Source organism: Protopterus annectens, chromosome 3.part1 (genome assembly GCF_019279795.1).
Source record: "Protopterus annectens isolate FY-2018-M chromosome 3.part1, PAN1.0, whole genome shotgun sequence".
Taxonomy (NCBI): Eukaryota; Metazoa; Chordata; order Ceratodontiformes; family Protopteridae; genus Protopterus; species Protopterus annectens.
Genome location: NC_056732.1, coordinates 1,544,040,012 through 1,544,060,002, shown reverse-complemented (window position 1 = coordinate 1,544,060,002; position 19,991 = coordinate 1,544,040,012). Strand labels below are relative to the sequence as shown.

The 19,991-nt window shown below is 42.1% G+C and overlaps 1 protein-coding gene across 1 annotated transcript in view; it reads right to left on the bottom strand.

Annotated features, from left to right (window-relative positions):
- LOC122798558 (nitric oxide synthase, brain-like) overlaps positions 1–19,991 on the bottom strand; it is a 638,878-nt gene that overhangs the window by 347,402 nt on the left and 271,485 nt on the right. The window contains exon 11 of the mRNA XM_044067612.1: positions 12,711–12,775. Within this exon, the coding sequence (XP_043923547.1) occupies positions 12,711–12,775 (65 nt within the window). The remainder of the gene's footprint in view (positions 1–12,710; positions 12,776–19,991) is intronic.

The following is a 19,991-nucleotide window of genomic DNA, read 5'->3' as shown; positions in this document are numbered from 1 at the left end:
TGCTTTCCATTCCGGATGCCAAACTAAAGGGACACTCATTCTCTAAAGGTTTAACGCTGCCAGATGACTTCTAAGGGTTTTGGGAACAAAAGATTGGCAAATGTCACAGGACTTCTATTTGTGATCAGCCCCTAGACAAAATAAGCACTGCTCATGTGTGTCCATATGTGGAATTTGTCTTCCACAAGCACACTTTCCCTTTCTAGATGACATGCATGTCTGAAAAAGGCAAAGAAAGAAAAAAATCCCACAAGGGTACTTATCTCAGTGCGGACAGCCGGAAAACGATTGTTGAAACAGGTGGTCAAAGTCGAACAAACACCAGATTCCTGAGACTGGCGATTGGATGCCTGAAATACACTGCAGCAGAAAAGTTCTGTGTTGGATACATGCAGACATCATAGATATGGCCTACATCAGGTTATGGCTCCTGCATGCAACTTCACATGTACCCCATTACTAATAAAGACTTTGACATACTGGCTGGATGTCCGGTGCTGCAAGCAGCAACTCCCTAAGGTTATGAATACTGCAACATTTGAATAGAAGGACATCAATTGTTACACACCTCTGAAAGTGCTGCTGTGGTTTGGTCTCACTCTACACTAGCATTTTACTGGTATATCCTTTTTTTTCCAATAATAATCATTGCACTCCATACACTACATGTATATTACTACTATATTTAGTTATATTGATATTCTCTCTGTCTTATGCCCATTGCTTGCCAGGAGATATTTCAACTCATGTAATCCTTAGTAGAACAGAGTGGGTATATGAAAGTGATTGAATGTTTCTGTTGCACTTCTGAACAGGTTTCTTTTCAATGTTATGGGGGAAAACAGCATTTCCTTTCAGTGCTGTTTGCTTGTTACTTTTTTAAGGACATTTTTATTAATTTAACATATTTACAATATAAGCACAGAAAGGAGGAAATTAAACATCACATACTGTTATACAATGTTGGAAATGTATTGAATCATCTTGATAATCTTACACAATTAACACATTGAGCCTTGGTATTTCAGTAGAAATATTTCAAGGTTATCCCCACCAGTAAAAGTCTGTTTGCTTGTTTTTTGAATATGGTACTCTTAGGTTCATAGGTTAATAGGTAGGTACTAGGCTATTGGCCCTGGGGCCTATACAAGCCCAGCCAAAAAGGTGCCCTGGCTTTTGCCTCCCAAGAAAACTATTTTCCTGTGCCACTGTCGAGCAGAGCCACAGAGGTGATCCCCGGAGTGAATTTCCTATTTTCTATCCAATCATCAAGATTTTTCTTGAAGAGTGCTAATGAGGAACTTTGTTTGATATAGATAGGTAGTTTATTCCAGAGTATGGGAAGTCTCTGGGACAGGAATCGATCCCTCCGGCATGTTCTGTTTATTGTGGTGACAAGGTTTAGGTCCCTAGAGCATGTAGCTCAGAGTGATTGGGATTTCTTTAAGTGGAGCATGTCCATCAGCTCTGGGTTTGACATAGCTTTGTATGTTAGGCTGAGATCACCTCTGAGTAGGCGATATGTGACGGAGTAAAGCTGGAGTTTTTTGAGATGGTCTGTGTAGGGCATCTGTTTGAGGTTGATAATCCTCTTTGTGAAGTATTTCTACAGCCTTTCCAGTTGTTGTAGATGTCTTGTGAGGTACATACCAAAAGGGGCATTGTACTCTATAATGGGTCTAATGAGTGATGAGTAGAGGGGAACAATGACCTCTTTTTTTCTGGATGAGAAACCTTTTGTGATTAGGTGTGCCATGTAGAAGGATTTCCTGACTACTGTGGCAATGTGATTATCAAAGAAAAAACTACTGTCCACCTGTGTCTCAAGGTCACTTATCACACTTTCGGTGTTAAGTATACCACCGCCTATGTTGTAGTTCATGGGTACAGAGTTTTTTCCAAAGGGGATGACAATGCACTTTTTGGCATTGAGCTTGAGGCCATGGCTTTGACAACAGGCATCTGTCTCACGGAGGCCCTTTTGTAGGATGTCCACATCGTTAGGAGTTTCGATTATGGATCCTAGTTTGCAGTCATCTGTAAACTTCATTAGCCAAAGACCTTCTGTGTTAGCCTGTACTTCAGAGAAGTAGATACCAAACAGGAGAAGACCCAGGACTGAACCCTGTGGTACTCCACTTGTCACTGATCTGAAGTCGGATTTGGAGTCTACTGCTTTCACACTGTGGGTTCTGTCAGTGAGCCACTTGGCAACCCATCTTGTGACATAGGGATTTATACCTAATTTAGTGAGTTTATCTATCATTCCAGAGTGGGGGATGGTGTCAAAAGCCTTGGCAAGATCTAGATAGGCTGTGTGATCCACCTTACCCTTGTCTACGGCTTTGATGACTGCTTCAAAGAAGTCTATTAGGTTTAGGAGACATGATCTGCCTTTTACAAATCCGAACTTTTTTGGAGATTACCAATGTCTTTGTTTATAAGTTCCATGATGATACATTCCATGACCTTGCAGACCAGGGTCGTCAGGCTAATGGGGCAGTAGTTCCCAGGGTCCGTGGTGGCTTCCCCCTTGTGGAGTGGGATAACCGTTGCTGTGCGCCATTCAGCAGGCACAAAGCCTGAGGAGAGGCTATGATTGAACATGGTACTTAGGTGGGGTGCCAGTTCGTTCTGTAGTTCATGTAGAATGCAGCCTGGGATGTTGTCTGGTCTCATGGATGCTGTGTTCTTGGCTTTGGAGAGTGTGGCTTTTACCTGTGCAGCCGTGATTAGAGGAACTTTGCATTCTTCCGGTATAGAGATGGGCTCTTTAGGGGGTGAGAGGGGGGTAAAGTTAGCACTGAACCTATCTGCCAGGATGTTGGCAATATCAGTTAGGTCTGTATCCTTAGTGCCATTGTGCTGTAACTCAGAGCAGATCTGAGTGTTGCCACTGAGATTCTTGACATAGCTATAGAATGCTTTGTGGTTGTCTTTAGAACAGTGGTGATTTTGTTTTTGTAACTAGCTTTGGAGGATTTTATCAGGGATCGCAGCTTCTTACTGAAGCTGACCAGAGAGTTCCTCCACTCATGGGATTTTACTCTCTTTTGCAAGAGTTTCTTCCTTCTGTTGTACAGTTTGTTTATGGCAGGGGACCAGCAGATTGGCTTCCTTTTTTTGGAGGATAGCATCTTGATTCTGTTTGGGATAGCACGATCCATGCACTCATGTAAGTGCTTATAAAGTGCAATTGTGTAGGATTCAGTAGTCGTAACTGTATTGTCCATCTCATGTGTGTCATGAAGTTCACCACTTCTGTCTTAAGAAGGATGAAGTTGGCTTTGGAGAAATTTTTTACCATGCTTTCCTTAATGGGGGGTGGAGGCAGATTGTGGATATCTAGGGTAATTAGCTTATGGTCGGATCGGCAATGAGGCGTTGACTTCAGGTGTGGAACACCGGTCACTCATATTGGTAATGAATAGATCTAGGATATTGTTGCCCCTGGTGGAGGTGTGGATAAGTTGATCCAGGGCATTGGAATTTATGAATTCCAGAAAGCGTTGAGCGAAGGAGTTGGTACATGAGTAGTTTTCCCAGTTAATGGTGGGGTAGTTGAAATTGCCCATTATTAGAGTGTTTGGTTGAACCCTAATATTTTCCAGTACATCAAGAAAGGAGGATTGGGAATCCTGAGGCATGGTGGGTGATCTGTAGCAAGCTACAATTTGGATTGCAGTTTTGCCCAGAGTTAGTTGCACTTGGATAACCTCAGCTGCATTATGCTGAGCAACTAGCCTGGAGGTGTGGATATCCTTAATGAATATGGACACACCTCTGCCTTTGGTGTTCCGGTCCAGGTTACATGGCCAAAAAGTGTGGTATGAGTTATAGCCAGGTAATGCAGGGGTGCTCTCTGGAGCCTTGAACCAGGTCTCAGTCACTGCACAGAGATATCTTTATGTTATAATATTTCGAATGGATTATTTTCTGTGAATCTTTAGGGAAAATGTCTTTGCCAGAATGAATGGTAATTATTTGTGACACTGACTGATTTATATACATATTTGCTAATGTTCTTAGTACAAGATCTTACTGGCACCATTATTTATTGATTTATTTATTTATTCATTTATTGATTGTTTATCACTGAATAAGCTGATGTAATGCATTTAAAATGGTTAAAACGCACAGGTTTTTCTGGTGCACATTTGCCACTGTTGTTAGTTCAAGTCTTTGTGGATGTCGATAGTCTATGTATTTTGTATGATAATAAAAACAAACAGTGCAGAAAATATTTGTATGCCTTAACATCTCAATGTTTTGTGTTTGTTAATCTCCAAAAAAGCAAAGAAAACAAAGTTATCTAAGTGCCCAAATAAGTGAGACACTAATTTGAATAATTTAAAACAAAAGGAATGGTTGGATCCTTTTTGTCATGAGCTGATAAAATATACTAAAACACTTTCAGTAATCTGTTGTATGAAGTGGGTTAAGAAAACATTTTTAAAAAGTGACAGTGAGAGAAGGAGGCATATAGGAGAGCACGACCACTGAAATTAGGAAATCTGAGCCTGGGGTACAATTCTTTCAGGAATATGGTCAGTTATATACTGCCAAGCTGGAATGTTAGGGAACACTGCAGAATGTAAACTCACTTCACAGGCATGTTTTTCTTTCAGTATCCTTGTTATTAGTACACTATTAAGTCAGATAGTTAAGGAGCAGAGTGCAGGGTAATCTCCCGTAAAGACTTGGGGTCTGACTCCTTAAGCACAAGGTTAGCAGCTAACCTGTGGTTTTTTCAAAGCACAAAATCAGAGCTTTAGAAACTGAAGAAAGCTTAGACAGACTAGCTGAAAGATGACCGACCAATAAAACAAGTAAAAGTATGAGATGGAATAAAGAAAAGCTTTACTAATTCATGTGCACTAGGCATAAAACAACAGTGTAGTTTAGAGACTGTGAACCTGTGGGAAAGGCAGTGCAGTCCCCACAGGAAAGGAAGTGTAATCCCTGCATGACTGGGGTACTGAAGGAGTGGGTTGAGAGGTTGTTATAATGATTAAGGTTCTTACCTCATAGACACAAGGATTCTCACCTTTGAAAAGGAAGTTGGCTAGAATTAAAATAACAAACAGGAGCAACTACCTAGTACTTACCATACTTACCCATGAACCTATAAACAGCTGAAGATGATTATCAAAGAGCTCCAAAAAACTGTAGTAGCATGCAAGTTGGACATCAGGTGGATAGCCGAACCAGGATAGATGGGTCTGGGAAAATGCTAAAAAAGCTGTACTATTAAGCAAGAAGAAGACAAGGTGCAATGAAAGTAAGCAAAAAGACCTTCTGGAAAGAGTTAAAACAATGAGCTTGAAGAATGTAAGAAAAATGGAGGGATAGGCAATAGAAATGGATCTGAGACAGACTAGTCAAGGCTATAGGTGTAAGATTAAGGAAAGTAAAGCATGCAAAAGAGAAGAATGCTAGTGTAGCCATGTAAGGAAATCAGACAAGTGATTACATAAAAGAAAATAAAACATATATGCAGTAGAAAACAGGGACATAGAGTTGGAGGAGGCAATCTGCAAGGACAAAACAAAACAGGAAAAAAATGAACAAAGTGAGGTGATCAAAGTTACAGCCTAAAAGGGAATTTAGCGTACTGATCAGGGATGCCAATGAAGATTTTATTTAGCTTTTTTTGAGAGGAGGAACAGGAAACATGGTCATTATCAAACTGAATGAGGATGGGAAGCAGGTCAGAGATAATGAGGTGACATTTGGAATACTTAATGAATACTTCGCCACAGTTTACATTAATGAAGGAAGAGAAGGCACCATAATGAAAGGAAGCAAATGCAAAAATGGGGAAATCAGTGGAAAGATAGCAGTATTGAAAAAGGAGAAGGTGGGCACAGAACTGGTCTCCCTAAGGAAGGAAAGGCATAGGTACATGGCAGTCTGCCTCCAGGATACTGAAAAAATTATTATATTGCCTGTTTGATTCTCAGCTAGAGCGTCTTCTGTGTGGCGACATGTGTGAACGGGCGTTCCTTCGTTGAAGGGTGTGCGTTAGGCCCAGCAAGCCAGCACATAAAACTCTACTGCCAATCATTATCAGACCGGAGTTCCACTGTGGCGACCCCTAAACGGGAAAAGCCGAAAGACACAAACAAACAAACCAGTTGATGACACTGATGCAGATCCTCAACAACTCAGTGTTCTCCGCAAAAGTGCCACCACACTGGAGAATTGCAAGACTGACTTTGTCTGCTTGGCAAAGAATAAAACAGAGCCGATGGAAGTATAGTCCAGACAGCTTCACATCAGTGGCTGGGAAGGTCATGGAAACATTTACTTTTAAGACTACTGCTTTCCTGCTCAGAAAAACTAGCCCGTAAGACAGCGGCTGTTATTGGTTGATGGCCAAACAGACTTGATCCTGTTTTATGGCAGGGTCATAGGTTTAATGGAGAAGGGGTGCTGGTGGATGTGGGGTACACGAACTTCAATAACAACTTTGAAATGGTCCCACATAGACAGTTGCTGGATAAAGTGCATGGAATGAGGATAGAGCAGAAAATGAAGGGGTGGATAGTGCCCCAGTTGATGACAGAATATAGCTGGTGGTGGGAAAATGTCATCAGGGGAAGGGACATGAACTTGGAAATTGGCCCATGGGGGTCTCTTCAGGACTCTTTTCAGTTTGTTAGTGTACAAGTACTAGGGAGTGCTGGGGAACCAACTTAACTTTATTCTCAGAAGAAAAAAATAAGGAGAAAAATGGGAGCTGGAGTAGGGAATGAGGGAAAGTGCCTTTTGCAGACACTTGGAATGTCTGGTTGGTCAAGTAAGCAGAAAGGTAGAAGTTACGGCTGAGTAAAAGCAAATGTAAAGTACAACATCTGTGTCACAATAAGATGGTACAGATCTGTAGTTAGTAGAAGGAGAAGTGAAACTAAATGAGCCATAAAAAGGATGGGTAAGTAATTAGCACAGTGAGATTGGATCTTAATAAACATTATGAGAGGGCAACAGCAGTAACAAATCAGGCACTGGGGTGTATCGTTAGAGGGATAGAGTCCAAAAATAAAAAGGTAGTACTTGGACTATACATGGTCTTGAAACCACTTCTATGGTAGTGTGTGCTGTTTTGGAAGTCACCAAAACTAGTGATATTAGTTTTTCAAGGAAGTAAACAGAAAAGTCACAAGTAGAGTGAGAGGTTTGGTGAGGAAATGTTATAAAGCAACACTAATAAAACCTGAACTCCCTTGTCTGGAGATCTGAAGAGATACTGGGGACATGATATCATTTCACAGGATGATGTAAAGAAAACATAACAGGATCCTTCTGATTAGGAAGACCATTATGGAAAGAGGAAGGCAAAGGCATAGGCAGGAGATTGAATGAAAAAAAACTACTCTCTTACAGATAGGGATAGGGTAACAGATGAATGGAAATGACTGCTGTAATGGAAGGCAGAGAATGAAACCACAGATGGTTTCAAGAAAGCAGATCCCAGCCATAATTCAATCTCATTTAGAATGGTTCGACAAATCGCATTTTCAATAACATGCCATCCAAAATGCTGTTTGATTATCCTATTCTTCGATGAACTAATAGGGATCCTGAGATAATATATTCATGTCTGATTTGTACATACTGATGAACTGATACCAGCAACTCATGGAGGGCAGCTATTTGAGATGAAAGACTTTGTTCTGCTATATTCTTTTAACTGCTGTTTTTTTTAAGAATAAATGGAGTCTCAAACTCAGATTAACTGAATTAAATCAGATGGATTCACTGAAATTACGAATATGATTCATAGGTTCATAGGTAGGTACTAGGCTATCAGCCTAAGGGCCTAAGTAAGCCTAGCCAACAAGGTTCCCTGACTTATGCCACCCAAGAAAGTTATTTTCCTGTGCCCCTGCCAAACAGAGCCACAGAAGTGATCCCCGGGGTGTATTTCCTATTTCCCGTCCACTTATCAAGATTTTTCTTGAAGAGTACTAATTAGAAACTTTGCTTGACATAGATGGGTAGCTTGTTCCAGAGTATGGGAAATCTCTGGGACAGAAGTCTATTCCTCCAGCATGTCCTGTTTATTGTGGTGACAAGGTTTAGGTCCCTAGAGCTTGTAGCGTGGAGGGATTGGGGATTTCTTTAGGTGTAGCATGTCCAACAGCTCTGGGTTTGACATAGCTTTATGTGTTAGACAGAAATCACCTCGGAGTAGGCAATATGCTACAGAGTAAAGCTGGAGTTTTTTGAGACGATCAGTGTAGGGCATCTGTTTGAGGCCAGTAATCCACTTTGTGAGGTAATTCTGTCTGTGGCTTTTCCAGCTGCTGCAGATGTCTTGTGAGGTACATTCCAAAAGGGGCATTGTACTCTATAATGGGTCTAATGAGTGTCGAGTAGAGGGGAAGAATGACCTCTTTTTTCCTAGGTGAAAATCCTTTTGTGATGAGGTGTGCCACGTAGAAGGATTTCCTGACTACTGTGGTGATGTGATTATCAAAGGAGAGACTACTGTTCACCTGGGTCCCCAGGTCTCTTACCAGACATTCGGTGTTAAGTAGACTGCCGCCTATGTGGTAGTTCGTGGGTACAGAGTTTTTACCAAAGGGGATGACACTGCACTTTTTGGCATTGAGCTTGAGGCCATGGCTCTGACACCAGGCATCTGTCTCAGTGAGGCCCTTCTGTAGGATGTCCACATCATTTGGGGACTCAACTATGGCTCCTAGTTTGCAGTCATCTGCGAACTTCATTAGCCAAAGGCCTTCTGTGTTAGCCTGTACTTCAGAGAAGTAGATATCAAACAGGAGAGGTCCCAGGACTGAACCCTGTGGTACTCCACTTGTCACTGGTTTGAAGTCAGATTTGGAGTCTGCAACTTTTACAGTGTGGGTTCTGGCAGTGAGCCAATTGGCAACCCATCTTGTGATGTAGAGATTTATACCTAGTTTAGTGAGTTTAGCTATAATTCCAGAATAGGGGTTGGTGTCGAAAGCCTTGGCGAGGTCAAGATAGGCTATGTAAACCACCTTACTCTCGTCTACAGCTTTGGTAACTGCCTCAAAGAAGTTAATCAGGTTCGGGAGGCATGATCTGCCTTTCAAAAACCTGAACTGGGTGGGGTCCAGAGATTGCAGGTTACCAATGTCTTTGTTTATGAGTTCCATGATGATAAGTTCCATGGCCTTACAGACCAGGTTCGTTAGGCTAATAGGGCGATAGTTCCCAGGATCAGTGATGGCTCCCCCTTTGTAGAGTGGGACAACTGTTGCTGTGTGCCATTCACTGGGCACAAAGCCTGATGTAAGACTATGATTGAACATGGTGCTTAGGTGGGGAGCCAGTTTATTCTGAAATTCATGTAAACAGCATGGGATGTTGTCCATTCCCATGGATGTTGTGTTTTGGCTTTAGAGAGTGCAGCTTTTACCTAAGTAGTTGTGATTACAGTGACTCTGCTTTCTTCCTGTATAGTTTTGTGCCCTTTAGGGGTGAGAGGGTAAAGTTATCACTGAACTTTTCTGCCACAATATCAGTTGGTTCTGTAATTTTCATGCCGTTGTGCTATAACTCAGAGCAGATCTGGGTGTTGCCATTGAGATTCTAGACATAGCTGTAGAGTGCTTTGTGGTTGTCCCTGGAATCAGTGGTGATTTTGTTTTTGTAGCTAGCTTTGGAGGATCTTATAAGGGATCTCAGCTTCTTACTGAGGCTGACCAGAGAACTCCTCCACTCATGGGATTTTACTCTCTTTTGCAACAGTTTCTTCCTTCTGTTGTAGAGTTTGTTTATGGCATGGGACTACCAGATTGGCTTCCTTTTTTTGGAGGATAGCGTCTTGGTTCTGTTTGGGATAGCATGATCCATGCACTCATGTAAGTGCTTATAGAGTGCATCTGTGTAGGATTCTGCAGTTGTAACTGTTCTGTCCATCTGCACTGGTGTCATGAAGTTCGCCACTTCTGTCTTAAGAAGCATGAAGTTGGCTTTGAAGAAATTTTTTACCATGATTTCCTTAATGGGGTGGGGGGGTGGATATCTAGGGTGATTGGCTTATGGTCAGATCTGACCAACGAGGAGTTGACTTCAGGTGTAGAACACCGGTCACGCATGTTGGTAATGACTAGGTCTAGGATATTGTTGCCCCTTGTGGAGGTGTGGATAAGTTGATCCAGGGCATTGGAATTTATGATTTCCAGAAAGCATTGAGTGAAGGAGTTGGTACATGAGTAGTTTTCCCAGTTAATAGTGGGGTAGTTGAAATCACCAATTATTAGGTTGTTTGGTTAAATGCTAATATTTTCCAGTATATCAAGAAAAGAGTAGTGGGAATCCTGGGGCATGGTGCGGGATCTGTAGCAAGCTACAATTTGGATTGCAGTTCTGCCCAGAGTTAGTTGCACTTGGATAACCTCGGATGCATTATGCTGAGCAACTAGCTTGCAAGTGTGGATATCCATAATGAATATGGACACACCTCCGCCTTTGGTGTTCCGGTCCAGGTTAGGTGGCTGAAAAGTGTGGTATGAGTTATAGCCTGGTAATGCAGGGGTGCTCTCTGAAGCCTTGAACCAGCTCTCAGTCACTGCACAGATACCAATGTTCTCCATTTTAAGGAGTGCCTCAAGGGAGTGAATTTTGAGATTTAGATTTCTGGCATTGAGTAGCATTACCATCAGTTTTTGCTTGCCTGTTGCTGTTATATTGGTGAATTTGTCATATGAACCTTGCCTAATAAAGGCACTATAGGGGCAGCAAGAGCCTTAGCCAGTATCCGGAATCCCAGGGGTGACAGGTGCAGACCATCTCTGGCAAAGCATTGTGGTCTGTCGACCATGTCGTCCCAGGCAGACAGATAGTGGATCCCCTTAGAATGACACCAGAAGCTTAGCCAATTGTTGAAGTCAATCATTTTGTCCTTGTACTGCGGTATCATTCTGGGCGATGGTAGAATGCTACTCAGGGCTAGGGTCATACCTGCCTGGGCTACAAGTTCAGAGAGATCTTCCATGTCTCATTTCATGTAGTCCAGGGAGGTACGTCTCAGGTCCTTCAGACCAACATGGACAATGACAGAGTCATATTTGTACTTGTTGTGGAGTAACCTGAATGTGTGGGTTATGTGGCGGATCCTGGCACCCGACAGGCAGCTGACAGTAACCTTCTCCTTGTTTAGCCTGGTGAGTGGGACATCAGTGTGCCTGACTATAGAGTCACCTATGACTAGTGTGTTGGGTACATTGTTTTGCCTTATGGGCTGTGACTGAGTGGCACACTGAGTCTGTAGACTATGTGTCATTTGGGTTGTGTTGGGGGGGTGGAGGTTGCTTGCGTTTTTGCTCTGGAGGTCTCTGTTGCTTGATCAGATTATTATTGAGAGCCTCCGTGAATGTTTTTGTGTTTCTATGTGTGGGTTTTGGTGGTGTAGGTTTAGTGGGACTATGTGATGCATGTGGTGTGGTGCAAGTGTTTACCTTCTCTTGACTGCCAAGTTCAGTCTTGGTTGGAGAGAGCTTTACCTCCAGTTTGGCTAGATAAGTGCATCTCTCACAGGTTGTGGTGTTGAGTGGTAGGAGGAGAGAGTTGTCTGTGTACATGAGGAAAGTGCTACATTGCCCCAAGATGCCCAGATTCATTAGATAGACAGGAGAGAACACTGGGAGCTGACCCTTGGACTTGTCTGAATAAAAAAAATACTTTTCTCTAGACAAGTGAAGAAAGTGAGTATAAGAGCTGTTTTTTTTCTAAGCAAGTGAGGAAAGTAAGTACAAAAACTGTTTTCCTCCAGGTAAAGAGGAAGGTTGAGTGCTGTAGTAATTTGCAGCTTATTTGCTGCCAACAACAAGTCCTGAATAAGTGCTTAGCATGAATAAGCAAATTCAAGTGCTAAAACTAAGAACCTGTACCCGGATCTTGTGGTAGATAGGCTACCTAGTGCTTATCACTCCCACTGATAAGCTAGAATGCTTCCCTCCCACACAGAAAGGCTTGGGGAGCTGAGAAGCTTACAAGCAGTCTTGGATACAAAAAAATCTGTATCTGGACTAGACTAGTTACAGGAAAGATGGGAAACAAGCGCAAACGCGGGCTTTTAAACCAATAAGTTGAAAGAGATGGAAAAACTGCCAAACGGCCAATAAATGTCAATTTCTGGACCAGAAACCACTCTTGTGGTAGGTAGGCTACCTAGTACTTACCACTCCCACTGATAAGCTAGAAGGCTTCCCTCCAAAACAGAAAGGCTTGGAGGGCTCAGAAGCTTACAAACAGCCCTGGATACAGCAAATTTGTATCTGGACTAGACTAGTTACAGTGGGCTTTTAAACCAGAAAGTTGAAAGAGATGGAGAAACTGCCAGTCAATAAACTACAATTTCTGGGCCAGAAACCACTCTTGTGGTAGTTAGGCTACCTAGTGCTTACCACTCCCACTGATAAGCTAGAAGGCTTCCCTCCAACACAACAGCATGATTATTTATTTAACCATGCCTATCACTATCACGTAATTAGTTTCAGCAATGAATAATAACCTTAATTTTACATTTTAACACTATTCTCAAATCATGTTGGCCATTAAGATCTTGGAGAATACCATCTTAATGCAGTCTTCAGTGATATGCAACCATGCCCTGTATGATCAAAGTTTACTTACATTGTATTAATATAAATAAGAAAATCGCAATAATTGAATAGATAGGAATTTGCTTTTTAAGTGAAAAAAAATCATACTCAGCTACTTCTTTAAAAGTAATCTTCTTCTTAGAAGAATCATTCATTTCTTTCCAGGCATCAATCTAGAAATGAAAATAAAATAAAAAAAAAAAATTTTTTTCAGATAAACCATAAGGCGAATCTTTCTTTAAGTATGTGCTTACTCAGTGTATTAACTTCTGTTTATCAGACATATTTATTGTTAGGAGTGACATGAGAAATACCAAATTAAGCACGGACAGATGAATGGCACATGGAAAGCAAAATAAACAGCAATAAGTGCAAAACAAAATTATTCACTTAATCTCAAATTATGCATTGAAACAAGTCAGACAGGCACAGGATCCACCCACACATTCTTTGGAACCTCTTGCCTTCGTGAAGCTTTCTGTGAGAGCAAACCAAGTAGTGCAAACCTGACTCCTCTCTTCTCATTTCATCCTTTTGAATTCACAGACAATTCCAAATTGAATTATAGCTATAAGATTTGTAAAGGTCACCAAAAAGTGTACACTTTCTGAATACAAGAACAGCCCTACTATAAGGCTTGTGTTGTCGATTCACTCAGGAAGGTTACACCTTTATAAAGCTGGCCTACGATATCTGCAATATAATGTAAGTTTGCCCTTGTACTTGTTTCCAGGGCATCAGGCCTTGTACACCTCCTACTGCAGTTTACCTGATCCCGAACTACTTCAAATGATTCTTCTCCCCTTAGAGGTGCAGCAGGTCTACTTTGATATCCAATATTGCCATGTTTCTCCCTTTGACATGAAGAGTGAGCCCAGTAACCTGACTGCATTGCCTGCCTGGGATGTCATCCTTTTGATCATTACCTATGACCACGGTCAGAGGAAGACTGGAGTGGATGTTGATATGTACGCTGAGAGCTTCATCCTATGACTCACCTCTCATATCAGTACCACAGCTGAGTAGAATGCTTGCACTGTTACTACAGTACCCGTCTCTTGTTCATTAAACTCACCCCCTTTAACTTCATTGACAATGAACGCCCCAATATGCCTAACATCTCTCACTTATGGTAGATGCTTCCTCTGCCAAGTAGAGAAAAAAAATCTACTCTTTTCTATAGATAACCTCTTGTATAACATTGCCATTCTTCTTTTGAGCTACTTTACAATCAGCATGAAACTGCTCCAGTGTATACCAGCTATCCCAGTCACTTGAAATCAGCAAGACAACATCATTTACAAAAAAATAACAATTCAACCCTCACATTCCTATATTTGATACTTTCCAAATCTCCGCCGCACCTTGATATCCTAGCCATGAAAATCAAGAATAAGGGAGAAGAGAAGGCATGCTCTAGCAGAATCCTACATCCACTTTTAACATAGTTAACTTAATATCAGTAATGTAGGCACAGTTCTCCCTCCACAAATACAGGGAGAATATGGCACACAGCTAAAGCAGACCTGGGGCCCCATACTGTTCTAGCATATCTCTCAAGAATGTCCAGTATATAGGTATTAAGTCTTCTCTACATGCACAAAACAAAAGTTCAAAAACTGTCAAACTCTCTAATTCTTCCAGTTTCTGTGCAGGGACAAAACATTGATACCTCTTTTACATAGCCAGGGGTGGAATCAGAGTTGCTTTTCTTGACTCAGACATTTAGATAGCAGATAATGCATATTTCCCATCATCCATACCTCTTGACTTTTTTGCAGAGGGATTCTGGGTAAAGCCAAAAATAATAGGAAGACAAGGCTCAAATTCAAAGGAAGTTTTTTTAAGTATTATTGCAATTTGCAATTCATTTATAAAGTTAATAGAATAAAATGTTTTCAATCAACAGGCATTTTCTGGACAATAATTATTGACTGACTGCAATCCTCAATGATTTACCAGGAAATCAAAAATAAAAGAAAACTGAGGGATAGGGCAAAATGAAGGACATTCAGCAAAATTTGTGGTATCTGAATGGTATGCAGCACACCAGTGTAAGATTTCCCAGGTAGGTTGGGGAAACTGATTCTTCTGTAGAATCAGTAAGTGAGAGAGGAATTTTGGTTTAGGGTTAATGAGGGGAGCCTGTGGGTTAAAGAGAAATTGTGAAATTTAGGTTTATACATAGGTAAGTGATACTTAGTGTCAGGGAGTGACAGAAGAGTTTACGTTCAGGGAGTGTGAGGGGACTCTAAGGGCAAGGGAGCGAACAGGAAGTTTAGGTCTAGGATGCTGGAGGGGCGGCTTAGGGTTAGAAAGCAATCGAGGAGTTTAGGTTTAGGTTCAGGAAGTAGAAAGTGACAGAGGAGTTTAGGTTCAAGGAGTGGAAGTGGAGTCTTAGGGCTAGAAAGCATACCTCTCAAGTGTACCTCATTACGAGGAACATACCTCATTTGGGGTCTTAAAAAGTTCACGTTCCTCGAAGTTCCACATTGAAAGACTCTGTCACAAATTCAGTGTTAGGAATTTTTTAAAGTGAAATGCATGGTAAATAGAAATTAATCATATTAATTCATTAAAAGATCTTCTTCATAAGTAAAGCCAGGATATTTTAACCATCCTATGGCCTTCCTGGTTGAAGTTGTTAGTAAGCCATTAGTATGTGTTCTACATTTTGCCCATTTGTTCCACATTATGACGGCTGGTGTTCCTCATTTTGGAGATGGAGGGTTGAAAGCTATGCTAGAAAGCGATTGGGGAGTATATATTTAAGGAGCTAGAAGGGCGGGTTTTAGAGTTGGGACTGTAGCACGGCTGTGAAGTTTAGTAGGGTTGAGGCCCTTCTGTAGGATGTCCACATCATTTGGGGACTCAACTATGGCTCCTAGTTTGCAGTCATCTGCGAACTTCATTAGCCAAAGGCCTTCTGTGTTAGCCTGTACTTCAGAGAAGTAGATATCAAACAGGAGAGGTCCCAGGACTGAACCCTGTGGTACTCCACTTGTCACTGGTTTGAAGTCAGATTTGGAGTCTGCAACTTTTACAGTGTGGGTTCTGGCAGTGAGCCAATTGGCAACCCATCTTGTGATGTAGAGATTTATACCTAGTTTAGTGAGTTTAGCTATAATTCCAGAATAGGGGTTGGTGTCGAAAGCCTTGGCGAGGTCAAGATAGGCTATGTAAACCACCTTACTCTCGTCTACAGCTTTGGTAACTGCCTCAAAGAAGTTAATCAGGTTCAGGAGGCATGATCTGCCTTTCACAAACCTGAACTGGGTGGGGGTCCAGAGTTTGCAGGTTACCAATGTCTTTGTTTATGAGTTCCATGATGATACGGTCCTTGGCCTTACAGACCAGGTTCGTTAGGCTAATAGGACGATAGTTTCCAGGATCAGTGGTGGCTCCCCCTTTGTGGAGTGGGAAAACTGTTGCTGTGTGCCATTCACTGGGCACAAAGCCTGATGTGAAACTTTGATTGAACATGGTGCTTAGGTGGGGAACCTGTTCATTCTGAAGTTCGTGTAAAACGCAGCATGGGATGTTGTCCATTCCCATGGATGTTGTGTTTTTGGCTTTAGAGAGTGCAGCTTTTACCTAAGTAGTTGTGATTACAGTGACTCTGCTTTCTTCCTGTATAGTTTTGTGCCCTTTAGGGGGTGAGAGGGGGGTAAAGTTATCACTGAACTTTTCTGCCAGGACGTTGGCAATATCAGTTGGTTCTGTAATTTTCATGCCGTTGTGCTATAACTCAGAGCAGATCTGGGTGTTGCCATTGAGATTCTAGACATAGCTGTAGAGTGCTTTGTGGTTGTCCCTGGAATCAGTGGTGGTGATTTTGCCTTCGTAGCCAGTTTGGGAGGACCTGTGCGATCCAGCTTCTTACCGAGGCTAGACCAGGAAACTCTCCACCATGTGGATTTCCACTTTTGCAACAGTTTCTTCCTTCTTCTGTTGTGGTGAGTTTGTTTATGGTGGCTGGGACTACCAGATTGGCTTCCTTTTTTTGGAGGATACTTTGGTCCTTAAGTCTTCCTGATAGTGATGATCTATGCAATCTATGTAAGTGCTTTATATGAGTGCAATTCGGTAAGTGATCTGCAGTTGCAACTGCTCTTTCCTGTCCATCTGCACTGAGTGTCAGCGAAAGCCCGCCACTCCGTCTTCAAGAAATTTTACGAAGTTGGCTTTGAGAAATTTACCATGATTTCCTTAAATGGGCATGGATACCAGGTGATTGAAGCTGCAGTGGTCGTGACCTGACCAACGCAGGAGTTAATCTCCAGGTGGAAACACTAGTCACTTCATGGTAATGACTCAGGTCTGTGATATTTGCCGTCCCTTGTGGGGCGTGGACAAGTGCCGATCTGCGGGCTGTACTGGAACTTATGATTTCCAGAAAGTGCTGAGTGAAGGAGCTAAGGCCACGCAGTAGTTTTCCCAGTTGATGCGGGGTGTTGAAATCACCAATTATTAGGTTGTTTGCTAAACCTGATATTTTTCCAGTATATCAAGAAAAGAGGAGTGCGGAACTGGGCATGGTGGGGAATTCCAGCGTGCCAGGCACGGATGCAGCTTCACCGAAGATAACTTATTAACCGGATGGCCGCTGAGCAACCAGCTTGCAGTGGGATCTTACGACACCTCCTCACGCCCAAGGGTGGCTGGAAGAGTGTGGTGCTGAGTTATACTGGTAATGGGATGCCTTCTGGAGCCTTTAAACGCTCTCAGTCACTGCATATTAGATATCTATGTTCTCCATTTCCTAAGGAGGCCCAAGGGAGTGAATACTTGGAGATTTAAATTTCTACATTGAGAGTACTTAACTCTGCTTTGCTTGCCCAGTTAAGCGTTATTTATGGAATTTGGTTACTTGAACCTTTGTCTAAAAGCGCAATCTATAATGGGCAGCAAGAGCTCGTAGCCAGTATCCGTGAATCCTGGGCGCATATGCAGACCATCTCTGGCAAGCATCTGCCGTACCGCCCCAGGCAGATGAATAGATGTGCAAATCCCCTTGTGAATGAATGTACCGCCACCAATTGTTGAAGTAAATCATTTTGTCCCTGTACCTGCCTGAAGGGCGGTAAAATGCTACCAGGTTTAGGGTCATACCCTGCCTGGGGCCACAAGATCAGAGCACTTCCTGCCCAGAATTTTACAGTCCGAGTAAAAAGGTTCCCAGTCCGACCCAATACATAATGACAGGGTCGCATTTGCACTTAGTTGGTGGAGTAACTGAGGTGGGTTAGGCGGATCCTGGCACCTGACAGGCAGCTGACAGTAACCTTCTCCCGGTTGTTTAGCCTGGTGAGTGAATACCTGATTACAGAGTCACCTATGACTAGTGTGTTGGCAAGGGACATTGTTTTGCCATTTTTCCATATGTGTTGATCACGCCTGAGTCTAGTAGACTATGTACAGCTGAAGTGTTGGGGTGGAGTGTTGCATGCTTGCTCTGGAGGCCCTGCTGTTTGACTCAGATTATTGGGCATTAGAGCCCGTGAAATGTTTTTGGTAGGTTTCTAAGTGTGTGGATTTTGGTGGGTGTAGGTTTAGTGGGACTTAAAAGAGAGTGTGGTGTAGTGCTAGTTTTCATTTTTAATGCCAAAAGCCCAGAAGGTTCCGTGGCTTTAGAGAGCGCACCCCAGCTTGGCTAGATAAGTGCATCTCTGGGTTGGGGAAGCTGAGGTGGAGAGGCCCAAAGGGCCATGAGGAAAGTGCTACATTGCCTCACATGCCTGCTTAGATAGACAGGAGAGAACACTGGGAGCTGCGGGACCCTTTGGATATGTCTGAATAAAAAAATACTTTTCAGCATAAGTAAGAAAGCGGAGAGAAAGAGCTGTTTTTCTAAGCAAGTGAGGAAAGCGTAAGCGAAAAACTGGTTTTCCAGGTAAAAGATAAAAGGTTGAGTGTTGGGTAATTTGTAGCTATTTTAAGCTGCCAACAACAAGTCCTGAATAAGTGTTTAGCATGAATAAGCTGTACCCCGCTAAAACTGCAACCCGCACCGATCTACGCGCAGCGCCCGCCGCACGCCGCTGCCGTTTGCGCAAGTCATGCCGCACCTGCCCCAGTACCAGTTACAGCAAGATGCAAAACATGCGCTTAAACGCTGGCTTTAAAACCACCGTAAGTTGGAAAAGAGAGAAAACCGCCAAACGCCAATAAAATGCCACTTCTGACCAGAAATCCACTCTTGTGGTAGGTAGGGCTACCGCAGTACTTAAATTAATTCCCCACTGGGATAGTTAGCCTCCAGCCAGGAAAAGCCGGAGTACCAGGTTACAACAGCCCTACGGTTAAATTTGTATCTGGACTAGACTAGTTACAGTGTGGGCTTTTAAAACTCTAGAAAGTTGAAAGCATGTGAGAAACCAAGCCAGTCAGAATGAAACCATAAATTTCTGGGCCAGAAACCACCTCTTGTGGTAGTTAGTTACCTAGTGCTTTACTAATTCCACTGATAAGCTTTTGAAGGCCTCCAACACAACAGCATGATTGATATTTATTTAACCATGCCTATCACTAATACTGCACTAAGCCTCTTAGAAATACATAATAACTTAATTTTACATTTTAACACTATTCTCAACTATGTTACTATTAAGATCTTGAGAATACCTATCTTAATGCAGTCTCAGTGATATGCAACCATGCCCCAGTAAGGATCAAAGCTTACTACATCGCATTAATATAAATAAGAAAATCGCACAATTGAATAGATAGGAATTTGCTTTTTGCAAAAACTACCAGCTACTTCTTTAAAAGTAATCTTCTTCTTAGAAGAATCATTCATTCTTTCCAGGCATCAATCTGTAAATGAAAATACAAATAAAAAAAAAAAAATTTTTTTCTGTATAAACTATATATGAATTTCTTTAAGTATGTGCTTTTCTACTCAGTGTATTAACTTCTGTTTATATCAGGACATATTATTGTTAGAGGACATGAGAAATACCAAAATGGCGAACGGACAGGATGAATGGCACATGGAAAGCAAAATAACAGCAGCTAGTGTAAAACAAAATTATTCACTTAATCTCAAATTTTATGCATTGAAACAAGTCAGACAGTATTACACGCATCCACCCACACATTCTTTTGGAACCTCTTGCCTTCGGAAGCTTTCTGTGAGAGCAAAACCGCAGTGCAAACCTGACTCTCTTCATTTCATCCTTAAATTCAAGGTATGTTCCAATTGAATTATAGCATAAGGATCGTGAAAGGTCACCAAAAAGTGTACACTTTCTGAATACAAAGAAACAGCCCTACTATAAGGCTTGTGTTGTTTCCATTTCACTCCAGGAAGTTGCCATACCCTTTATAAAGCTGGGCTTCCACGACATCTGCAATATAATGTAAGTTTGCCCTTGTACTTGTTTCCAG